This window comes from Felis catus, chromosome C1 (assembly GCF_018350175.1).
Source record: "Felis catus isolate Fca126 chromosome C1, F.catus_Fca126_mat1.0, whole genome shotgun sequence".
NCBI classification, from domain to species: domain Eukaryota; kingdom Metazoa; phylum Chordata; class Mammalia; order Carnivora; family Felidae; genus Felis; species Felis catus.
Genome location: NC_058375.1, coordinates 71,121,369 through 71,134,269, shown reverse-complemented (window position 1 = coordinate 71,134,269; position 12,901 = coordinate 71,121,369). Strand labels below are relative to the sequence as shown.

The 12,901-nt window shown below is 35.3% G+C and overlaps 1 protein-coding gene across 1 annotated transcript in view; it reads right to left on the bottom strand.

Annotated features, from left to right (window-relative positions):
- Positions 1–12,901, bottom strand: part of SPATA1 (spermatogenesis associated 1) — a 54,589-nt gene that overhangs the window by 22,156 nt on the left and 19,532 nt on the right. The window contains 4 exon segments of the mRNA XM_045036112.1: positions 6,312–6,540; positions 6,636–6,689; positions 9,763–9,880; positions 11,562–11,668. Of these exon segments, the coding sequence (XP_044892047.1) occupies positions 6,312–6,540; positions 6,636–6,689; positions 9,763–9,880; positions 11,562–11,668 (508 nt within the window).

Here is a 12,901-nt window from a genome sequence, read left to right as displayed (position 1 = left end):
GATGAAACCAAAGAAGTCAAGAAAGTACACTAGTCTGGGGGCAACAGTGGAGTCAAGTATTAAATATGTTAAAGTTGAGGCATGTCAAAAATGTAGAGGTGTGTAGCACAGACCCATGGGAAAGAACAGAAGACAACTAATGGAAAGAAATACCCACTTCAATATGAAAATGGGTAAAGCATTACTCTTTCCTCCTTCATTAAAGGACTTGTAAAGCATACTATGCACATTATTTTAAAAAACTTTTTTTATGTTTATTTTTGGGAGAGAGAGAGAGAGAGAGAGAGAGGCAGAGAGAGAGAGAGAGGCAGAGAGAGAGAGAGGCAGAGAGAGAGGCAGAGAGAGAGGGAGACCCAGAATCTGAAGCTGGCTCCAGGCTCTGAGCTGTCAGTACAGAGCCTGACGCGGGGCTTGAACTCACGAGCTGTGAGATCATGACCTGAGCCAAAGTTGGGTGCTTAACAGATTGAGCCACCCAGGTGCCCCACTATGCGCATTGTAACTGTCTATATTTGATAATGTAATGTTAGAGTTCAGATATTTTGCATTCTCATGCACCACTAAAGAGTAATTTGGTATTTTAAAGAAACTATACAACTACCATCAACAAATGGAAGTGTACATATAGGAAAAAAATTAAGGAACTTTATTCATGTCACACATAAAAATTTGTTCCAGGTAGATTAATAAACTGAATTGGAAAAGCAAACCAAAACATGTTTGAAAGACAATACATGACCTCAGGGTAGAAAACGGATTAAAAAAAAAAAGACATAAATAACACTATCCATAAATGAAAATATCAATAAACTTGACTATATTAAAATGTAAGAACTGCAGTTCCATTTGTGCTCAGGATTATAGAAAGATGAAACAATGCTCCCACTGGAACAAGAAGAAAAGGTAAATAATCAATAAAATAATAACTTTTCTTGAATTCATCAGAGAATTATGGTTGTGGGGAATTGAATTCCAATTCCCTCCTAGGAGAAAATGGTTTCATCTTTGGCAGAGCACAGGAGGAAGTGGTAACTGCTATTAAAAGAAATAAGAAAACAGCTAAAATTTTAAGGAATTCTAAAGGCCAGTGTGGGCTACGAGGATAGTTTGGAATCTCTGGGATCTTTAGACACAAAGGGAAGTCAATACTTAATAGCAAATTCCCTTCCAGGTGCGTGTATCATATGCTCACATGAAAGACTAGGGGCAGGGCAGGAGACCTGGCAGGAGAGCCATCAGTGGCAAAAAAGTATGACATTCCATCCTTCTCAACACTCTTCTTTCACACAAAGCAAAAGCCTTAAGCCAATTGGGGAGGAACTGGAAACTCTTCCATCTCAGGACCCAGGCAAAAATGTATTGGTTCTCAAGGAGGAACAGAGGCAAAAGCCATCTGCTTTGGAGGAAGAGTAGTGACTCCCCTTTCAACAATATTAGCTTTGAGAAGTCTTACCACTGAGGAAGGAGTGGAAAACCTCATCACCAGTCCTTGGCAAAGCCTGAAGGAAGGGTAGAAGCAAAAGCTGTAAGGATTATCTTGGCCCCAGGATCATGCACTGATACAAAGCATTGGTTTACTGCCACTGGGTTGGGGGAGGGGGAAGAAACTCTCTCCTAAATATAAAAAATCATTTTTCCCTTACTTTAAAATTCTTTAGAAGATAACAGTGTAAAATAAAAATGGTAAAAATGTATTGTGGAGTTATATACAGAAGTAAAATATATGACAACAGCACAAAGGAATTGGGGGAGAAAACAGAAGTAATACTGCTGTAAGGTTCTTAAATTATATATGAAGTTGTATACAATTTGAAAGTAAACTTCAAATTTAAAGGCACACTGTATATAGTTTAGAGCAAGAGTAGTAAACTTTTCCTTAAAAGGCCATATAATAAATTTTTCAGGCTTATGGACCACTGAGTCTTTGTCACATCTCCTCAAATCTGTCATTGTAGTAAAAAAACAGTCACTGAAAATATGTAAACAAAATGGTATGGCTGTGTTCCAATAAAAGTTTATAAAAAACAATCCATAAGGCATGGATTAAAATAAAATAAAATAGGGGTGCCTGGTTGGCTTAATCAGTGGAGCATGAAACTCTTGATCTTGGGGTTTTGAGTTTGAACTCCATATTGATATTATAATATTAATATATTATTAATAGAGATTAAAAAGTTTAAATCTTAAAAAAATAAGTATAAATATAGATGTTTGATGACCTCTACCTTATAGCAACCACTAAAAGTTTTCTTTTTAAAAAAAAATTTTTTTTAATGTTTATTTTTGAGAGACAGACAGACAGAGCATGAGCTGGGGAGGGACAGAGAGAGACACACATACAGAATCCAAAGCAGGCTCCAGGCCCTGAGCTGTCAGCACAAAGCCCAACACGGGGCTTGAACCCATGAACCACGACATCATGATCTGAGCTAAAGTCAGACAGTTAAACTGAGCCACCCAGATGCACCTAAAAGTTTTCTAAAATGAGAAATAACTAATGAGACAATAGTGGAGATAAAATTGAATCACAAAAAACTTCTCAATCAAGAAAGAGGCAAGAAAATGGAAAAATAGAAGATGGAAGAAATGAGACAAATAGAAAATAAATAGCAAGATGGTAGATTTAAGACAAACCACATCAATAATAATTACAATGAATGTAAATGGTCTAAATACCCCTAGTAAAAGATATAGATTGCCAAACTGGACTAAAAAGTAAGATCTAAATACATGCTGTCTATAAGAAACCCACTTTGGATATTCAGTAACAGATAAAACAATGGAGAAAGATATACCATGCAAACACCAATCAAAAAAAACCTAGAGGGGTGCCTGGGTGGCTCAGTTAAGCCTCTGACTCTTGATCTTGGCTCAGGTCATGATTTCACAGTTCATGGGATCACCCCATCAGTACAGAGTCTGCTTGGGATTCTCTTTTTCCCTCTCTCTCTGCCCCTCCCTCGATCACATGCACATGCTTTTTCTCTCTCAAAATAAATAAACTTAAAAAATAAAAGCTAGAATAATTATATTAATATTAGAGCAATTAACCTTTAAAATAAAAACTATTACCAGAAATAAAGAGAAACATTGTATAATTACATTGGGGTCAGTTTATCAAGAAGACATAATAATCCTAAATGTCACTCATCTAATAACAGCTTCAAATATGTAAAGCAAAACTGATGAAGAGTTGATGTCAACACATTTCTTTGTAATTTTAGAGCATGTTGACAAAATTTAAGAATTCCTTTCATCAAAAGAATCATAAAGAGAATAAAAAGAAGCCACAAACTAAAATCTAGAATGAATTATATACAAACATACAAACACACACACATGCATGCACACATATGGTGGAAAAAACATATATGTATATAAAATGGAACTATATTTAAAAGAAAGAAAATGGGCAAAACATTTGAATAAAGGCAAATCCAAATGGCCATAAACATATGAAAACATGTTCAACCAAAGAGAACCATTAGAAAAGAAAAGTAAAATATTTGGAATTAAAAATTCAGTGTAAGGATTTAATAGCAGATAAAACACAACTAAAGAGATTATCAGTAAAATAGATTTGGAAGAAAAATCTGCAGAAATTATCTACAACTTAAAGCAGAGAAACAGGAGACGGAAAATATCTGATAGGATGACAAGTTATGGTTCAATAGGAACTTTCAGACATTGCCAATGGGTACAACCACTCTGGAAAACACATGGGCATTATTTGTAAAGCTGAATATGTGCAAACAATGCCAATGCTAGTTACATTCTCTGAGCTCCTCATGGACCTATACATTTAAGAGTCATGTAGAAGAATGTACCTATTTGTAATATCCCTAAACTGGCAATAAACCAAATATCTATCATCAGAACAAATAAATTATGGTATAGTCTTATAATGGAATATTGCACAATGAAAAAATAGTATTATATGTGAAACATGACTGAATCTTATAATGTTGAGCAAAAGAAACAAGTCAAAAATAAAATACTTTCAATATGAGTCCATCTAAATTAAATTAAAAACATTCAAAACTAAACTATTGTTAAGAAATACATATTTAGGGGCACCTGGGTGTCTCGGTTAAGCGTCCTACTTCGGCTCAGCTCATAATCTTTCAGTCTGTGAGTTCGAGCCCCATGTTGGGCTCTGTCTTGAAAGCTCAGAGCCTGGAGCCTGCTTCAGATCTGTATCTCCCTCTCTCTCTGCCCCTCCTCCACTCACACTCTGTCTCTGTCTCTCAAAAATGAGTAAATGAAGGGGCGCCTGGGTGGCGCAGTCGGTTAAGCGTCCGACTTCAGCCAGGTCACGATCTCGCGGTCCGTGAGTTCGAGCCCCGCGTCGGGCTCTGAGCTGATGGCTCAGAGCCTGGAGCCTGTTTCCGATTCTGTGTCTCCCTCTCTCTCTGCCCCTCCCCCGTTCATGCTCTCTCTCTGTCCCAAAAATAAAATAATAAAAAAAAAATGAGTAAATGAAGACAATTTTTTAAAAAAATAAATACATATTCAGTTGGTAAAACTATAAATAAAAGCAAGAAAAAAAATTATCTCAAAAAATCAAAGTAATAGTTCATTGGGGAAGAAATAAGATGTGACAGGGAAAGACACACAAGATTGGAAAGTGCTTGTAAGAAAAAGAACAACAAAAAATACAGCCTTAGAAACAGCCATTAAACTTCTAAAAAATAACAGGACAAATGCACGAAGTACTTAAAAAAAAATGTTGCTCGCAGCAGTATTCATAATAGCAAAAACACTAACACAGGGTTGGATACATAAATTATACCACAAGGAATTCTATAATGATGTAGATCTATATTTATTGATATGAAATGTTTATGACATATTCTAAAATACAAGAAGAGGCTTTAAGGGTTCATATGTGCCCTCATTTTTAAAAGCCAAAAAAATATTTATTATATACAAGAACTGAAAAAAAAATAACTGAAAGAATATATGCCAGAACACTAACAGAAGCCATCTCTGGATGGTGAAATTATTATCTTCTTTATAGTTACTGTTATATCTAGAACTTTTTAAAATGAGCATATGCTGGCCTCTTATAAAGTATAATTAAACTTTTTGAAGTGAAGCACCAAGATATTAATACCATTTAAAAACTACACTTTCACAAAATTCAAGGGTTAAATATTCTCACCAAAGATTGTTTTGGGTTTTATGCAAATATCATAATTCAAGAATCTGGCCAGTAGCCCAGGATATGAAATATGACACTACTCACAGCTTTATGTGGGGCAATCGCCTACTTCATCAATCACTTGACCTTGTACTTTTCAGGAATACTGGGATTCCACTCTGAATTTTTTTCCCAGGTATTTTTTTCCCTTTAACTGGATATTTTAAGTGATATTATGTGATATCATAAGTGATATTATGACTGGAAAGCAATATTTAACACTGTAGTAGAAAGAAGACTCGATCAAGAAGGAAGTAAAGATTCTCACTGAGCATCTTGCTGACATCAAATAATAAAGTAGGTGGATCTCATCCACATTTCTCATCAGAAATAGTAAAACACATCAGAAGAGTAAATACTAAATGGACCTATGATTAAAGAAGGTGTTAAGTTTGAGTTATCATTGGATATAGCATAAACTTAGAATATAAGAATGATTATAATTGAAGATGGAGAAAAATGTTAGTGGTTAAGAACGTCTATATTTTGCAGCTGTAATGGATGTTGCCATTAACTGGGGGGCGGGGGTCATTTCAGTTATAAATATTTAATATATCTGCTTTTCCATCACAGTTTATTTCCCATGGGCATTATTTTTTTCAATAGGTTCTTAGACAATAGTTCCACCTTTATATATTTGTTTAATTATCTACCACTTTTTAAGAACTGAATTGATGAAAGTAATCAGATAAAAATTTACAATTCTTTGAAATACAAATGTCATCCAGCATTAAAACTGTTTTGCTTCTGTTTGATACTATTTTCGTGGCTAAGATCCTTCTCACTTATAGTAATAATACCAGGGTTCTATGCAGTAATCACTTCCTTTCTCCTTCAGCCTTAACTATCTGAAACTATTATAAAAGAAGGTAGTGGAGTTTATTTATGTGCTATAAGTATTTTGACTTGATTTTTAACATAGTACTTAAGTTGCGTTTTTTTCTCTCACTTGGTGAAACTATTTTTAAAAATCCCCCAATGGACTTGTAGCTTTCCTTTTATACTGCCACATTTGTAAGGCTAGATTTGCCCAGAATTTGCTCACCGACCTGACTACTAAAATGTACTATAATAACCTCTTTGTTTTTCCCATTCCAGTTGAAATCACCTTCTTCTCGATTCTTGTTAAGAAGCTCTTTCAAAGTGTTTACTAAAAAACTGGGATCTGTTCCAGGTTCTTCCTTCACCAAAGTTACACTAACTGGTCTGTGGATTATTCCATCAGCCTCAGCAACACCGGTATTAGTCTGCCGCTCATCTAAAGAAACTGTTGATGCTGAATAAATATTTCCTAAGTGATCCATTATAGGAAGCAAATATAATTCTGGCTGAAGAGCCTAAAACACATAGGAAATTTAAAAAATTAGCTTGTAATTTAAAAAAAAAGTTAAGTTAAAAAATTAGCATAAGTTTAAAATGTCACATTACATACATATGGAGGAACAAATGACTTGAGTTTCAGTTCTGATTCTTGCTTTGCCTTCACCTAGAAACAAATAAATGAGGAAAAAAATAAAGCTTTTGTATGTTTTCAATTATTTTTAGTCCAACTTTTTTTTTTTTGCAGAAGGCACATATCTGTGACATACAAATCAAACTTAAAAGCTGGTAACTGAGGTTAGAGTCTAGAAAATGTAGAATATAATCCTATTTCTATTCACTGTACAAAACATAAAAGAAATTCCGTGTCATTTAGTCATAATGACTATGGCTATCACTTGCATGGACTCACTATATGCTAAGCACTATTCTAAGTGCCCTACATGTAATAATAGCACAGTTAATCTCCACAGTTCCATGTGATGGGCACACGTTTTAGTTCACAGACAATAAGAGTGAGGCAAAGAGAAGTTAAATAACTTGTTCATGATGTTATAACTAGGAAGTTTCCAAGTTGGGACTCAAAACCAGGAAATCTGGCTTCAGAGTCCAAAGCTGTATACTTTATTTCCTAAATATATAACCCATGGAGTTCATCTGTTATTCATCCATCCATCCATTCATTCATTCAACAAATATTGAGGGCATACTATGGGTCAGGCAGTATTCTCTATGGTAGGAGATACAACAGTAAACAACGCAGAGTTCTTGCTTTCATGTAGCTTCTATTCTACTTACGAGAACAGATGTTAAAGAAACATGGTTTAGAACAGTGATATGTGATTTATGAAAACAAAAGAGTGATGGAATACAGAGTAATTTAAGAGTAAGAATATCTAAAAAGTAGGTGGTCAGAGAAGGCCCTTTGGAAAAGATAATACTTGAGCTTGAGACTTGAATTATGAAAAGATGAAGCAAGCTATTTGAAAATCAAGGGGAAGTAATTTCCAGGCAAGTTCAAAGAACATAAATCAGAACAGAGTTTGCTATATTTGAGGACCACACAAAGATTTTTGTGGTTAAAATGGAAAATCAAGGAGAAAAATAGCAGTAGATGAAATCTAAGCAGCAGCTTATTCCTTAGGCCCTCCATATCTCTGGCCTAACCACGGCAAGTCTCCTAGTTATAAACCCTGCCTCTAGTCTCTTAAGGCCCTCATCATGTCACCTTTTGATCAAAAACTCCAATGCTTCAGAAACAAACAAAACTCACTAATCTGGCATTCAAGAACTTCAACAAATGACTTTACAACTTGTTCTCTACTATTTCTTTTCACACCATGTTCCAATTAAAAAAAAGAAAAACTCCACTCTTTCTTAGCTGCCTGCTTTTTCCACTTTGCTGCTCATTCTATTTTCTCTTCTCAGAAAGCTTTCCCCACCCAACATCTTTGCAAGATCAAGTATTTATCTTACAAACTCCAAACTGAATATATCTCTTCTTTGTCAAAGTTCTCCATCTCCCCTCTTCTCCCGCTGGAAGTAATCTCTTTTTCTTCTGAATATACAAAATATGCTAATTTAATTTCTCTCCACCACTACACTGAATACTCTTTAAGGGAAGGATCCATATCCAATTCTTTTTTCTCATTTTGTTTGTAGAAAAACATCAATAAATATTTGTTGAAAACAGTAAAATATTAGAAGAATTTTGGAAGTTCACTTAAATTACCTTCCAACCTAGGATTCTGTGATTGATATTGTGTAATTTTAGATATCATGAAAAAGAATAAAAAGTTATGAGAACTGTTCTTATTCTTCTTTGAGAAAAACTTAATGAGTAAATTAAGAATCTACCATACTGAATGGAACTCAAGTGACAAAAACTTCAAATCTAGCTGCTGATCCTGAGAATTCCACATAGAAAACTCCTTAATAGTACTACTTTGGAGGGAAATGTTTATTTTTTTTCCATTATCATTCATTATTTGTCCAATAAACATTTAGATGTCTTTAAGAGCTAAACACTTTGCTAGGCACTGTATAAATACAATAGTGAATAAAATAAAGTCCCTGCTCACAGGAAGCTATAGTCTAATGGCAGAGTCAGATGTTAAATAAATAATCACATAAATACATAATAATGACATAATATGTTAACCAGAGTGGAATAGGAATATACTGACTTTTGTCTAAACATGGAAAGTCTTGATTAAAGAAAGAAACCTCATGTTGATATGAGAAACCAGAAACTTTTGAAATCCAATGGCTTAAGAATTAAGAATTTCAGCTGGAGAAACTGAGAAAAGCCTGCCATTATATCACAGAAACTACAAATAGGATTGTTCAACAGATAATAGCTGAAACCCCCCAAAATATATGTACATACGCTGGAGTCCTATCATTTCACACCAAATGAAGCTAGCTGTGGCCCAAACAATGAGGATTCATTTCTGTCCAGAACACAAGTACTTATTTAAAATGTTTTTAAACCTATCATTTAAATTTAAAAATACATATTATTTATACAATCACATTTTAACTTTGTCTTCCTTTTCTTCCCAAGAAAACGCACACCTGAAAATATCCCCATCATTTTAGTGTCCAATAATATGCTAATAAGACCCATCTTTTTTTTTTAATGTTTATTTTTGAGAGAGAGAGAGAGAGAGAACGAGTGGGGAAGGGGTAGAGAGAGAGGGAACAGAGGTTCCAAAAAGGGCTCTGAGGGGCGCCTGGGTGGTGCAGTCGGTTAAGTGTCCGACTTCAGCCAGGTCACGATCTCGCGGTCCGTGAGTTCGAGCCCGGTGTCAGGCTCTGGGCTGATGGCTCAGAGCCTGGAGCCTGTTTCCGATTCTGTGTCTCCCTCTCTCTCTGCCCCTCCCCCGTTCATGCTCTGTCTCTCTCTGTCCCAAAAATAAATAAACGTTGAAAAAAAACAAAAACAAAAACAAAAAGGGCTCTGAGCTGACAGCAGTGAGCCAGACGCAGGGCTCCTTCTGAACTCAGGAACCTTAAGATCATCACCTTAGCCCTAGTTGGTTGCTCAACCAACTGAGCCACACAGGTGCCCCACAACCCATCTTTTCTTAATGATCTATGTATTTAGTTATACTGTCATTTCATTATGATTGATATTACTTATCTCATATTAAGAAGCTGAGTTGATAAGCATTTAAGAAACGTAATTTCTTAAGGTATGCTTTCTTTAATCAAAAAGAAAAAATAAGAAAACTTACCACAGCTAGATTATTTCCAATGCATTTCAGAAATAAAAATTTTTCTGCAACAGCATCTTCACCAAGGAACTCACCGAGACGCTCTCTCAGGGCTTGTAAAGTAAGGTGAGGAGATACTCTGAAATATGACATTGCTTTATAATGTGAAATGAAATAGGTTTCAGCTATACTACACATTTGATAACATTAGTCAGCTATCTCAAAAATAAATACTAATTTAATATATCATATATGACTTAATATATTGTGGTTTTATATTGCCTGGCACTTTGTAAAACTTCAGGAAATTTTAAAAAATGATTATACAAATAAATACTGTTTATAAAAGCCCCTTCTCAGGGGCGCCTGGGTGGCGCAGTCGGTTAAGCATCGGACTTCAACCAGGTCACGATCTCGCGGTCCGTGAGTTTGAGCCCCCGCGTCGGGCTCTGGGCTGATGGCTCAGAGCCTGGAGCCTGTTTCCGATTCTGTGTCTCCCTCTCTCTCTGCCCCTCCCCGTTCATGCTCTGTCTCTCTCTGTCCCCCAAAAAATAAATAAAAACGTTGGAAAAAAAAAAGCCCTTTCTGTACTGAAAGGAAAATGCTTGCCTATTTTTCTCATCCACATCTAAATGGTATTATTTTTTAAAAATCTTTGTTATGGAACTTACATATTTTTTACACATAGATTAAAGAATGATTTACCCACAGATAATTATTTTGGAAGTTTGACAAGATTAGCTGGTGCTTAAAAATTTCTTTGATGATCAAATGTTGTCAGACTCTACACTTTTGCTCATTTAGGGATACTTCATCACTCAAAATCTAAAATTTAAAGCCATCATTTATGCTATTTTTTTGAGTTCTTGTTATTCTAGGATCTTATGGGAAACATTATATAACTAATTCATTCAACCAACAAGTATTTACTGAGCACCCAGTATGTGTCAGGCATTGTTCTAAGGAATGGGAATACGGCAATCAACAAGAGAGACAAAAATCTCTGCCCTTACAGACTTTACAATCTAATGATGGGAAAGAAAAAATTAACAAAATAAGAAAAACATATAAATTATAAGACATTGCTAAGTACTATGGAGAAAAGTAAAGCAGAGAAGGAAGAGTAGCTACAATTTAAAATATAGTGATCAGAGATCTAAACAAAAAAGTAATATTGGAGTAAAGACCTGAAGATGAGTGAGATAGGATACATAAGGGCTGAAAGAGCATTCTAGATTAAGAGAACAGCAAGTACAAGTGTCCTGAGGTCCATGTCTGATGTGTTCCAGAACAGAAAAGAGACTGGTATGCTTGAAGTGATGGGGAAGATAAGGAATAATGTCATGTATGCTTCTGTGAATGTGAAAATACACATACATGTAAATGTACACACACATATACTTATATTGTTTCTTTTTGAAAAAGTCATTGTGGATACCCTGGTTTAACCACTATTCACAGCTTTCAACAGGTTTCTAATTTCAGATAATTTCTCTCTATATTCTTTTTGTGTGCAACCACAGTAATATACCAGTTATACCTTTTCTGGGTGGCAGTATTATGGTTAAGTGACATCTGTTCCTCCAGTACATTTTAACTGTTATATAACATTATTTGTTGATAGTATTAAGTTAGAAACTGGATCCATAACATGGACCAGAATTTTTCACTTATAACCTAAATTTCCAAAAAAAAAAAACCAAAAAAAAAAAAACAAAAAAAAACAAAAACAAAAAAAACCAACCCATTTTTCTCTGCAGAAAAAAAAAAAAAAGATGTGCTTTTTCAGGCACATCATAACATGACCACAAAATACTTGCCTTATAAATCCAGCTGAAATGAATTTGTTAACAACTTCTATTGAAATAGTATTTAGCTTATAGTTCCATGATCCTTCAGGGACATAGAAAACATGAAGTTCCACCAACTGAATAAATTGAGAAGACATCAGTTAAAATATTTTTAAAATGGAAAAAATCAACTGATATCCTCTAGAATTTTAAAGTTAATAATCATAATTGAAATAAAGATGGAATACACGTATCCTTCTGAACAAACACAAAAAAGAAAATGAAGAGCCAAAATTTTAAGTTGGCTACTTGGCACTTACAGCACATCTTCTCCCTAGAAACAATGTCATAGATGTGGTCTTAAGGTACCATAACATCCCTGACATACAGTGTTCTTTCTGTGGCTTGAAGTAAGAGTCGCAGACCACCAAGATCAGTTTTCTGATTACCAACCTTTCCCTCTTCCTTGATCCCCACCTACTCAGTTCTGTTATAGTGATCTTGTGGAATCCTTACACTTTACATATTGTCTCCCTAACATTGTTGTGATGATTGCTAGTTCTCAGCAACTGCAACTGTGCAATTCTCAACTGTGGTCTGGGAAATATTTTTGTTTCCCAGAATTCTAGGAAGAACCTATTCCTGACAGTGATGGGGGAAGAAATGGTTGTTCTTGCGTAGGGCATGTCTGCCAGCTTAGCTTATCTGTACTTTTAATACCATTTTCTTGGGGGCACCTGGGTGGCACAGTGGATTAAGCGTCCGACCCTTGGTTTGGACTCAGGTCATGATCTCATGGGTTCCTGGGTTTGAGCCCCACATCTGGCTCCGCATTAACAGTGCAGGGCGTGCTTAGGATTCTCTCCCTCTCCCTCTCTCTCTCTCTCTCTCTGCCCCTTTCTTGTGCTCTCTCTCCAAATAAAATAAATAAACTTTAAAAAATTAATACTATTTTCTTTTTTTTTTTAAACATTAAAAAGCTATTTTTAATGTTTATTTATTTTTGAGAGAAACAGAGCACAAGCAGGGGAAGGGCAAAGAGAGAGGGAGACAAAGAATCTGAAGCAGGCCCCAGGCTCCAAGCTGTCAGCACAGAGGCCAACATGGGGCTGGAACTCATCAACCACGAGTTCATGACCTAAGCCAAAGTCAGACACCCAACCGACTGAGCCACCCAGGTGCCCCAATACCATTTTCTTTTCTATTAATGTTTTGTTAGACCTCAATTAGAATCCTTCCACTTAGATGAATATTTAGATTACCACAACAGAAACAAAACAATTAGAGCAAATATAGTCTTATCTTTTTTTTTTTTTTCCAACGTTTATTTATTTTTGGGACAGAGAGAGACAGAGCATGAACGGGGGAGG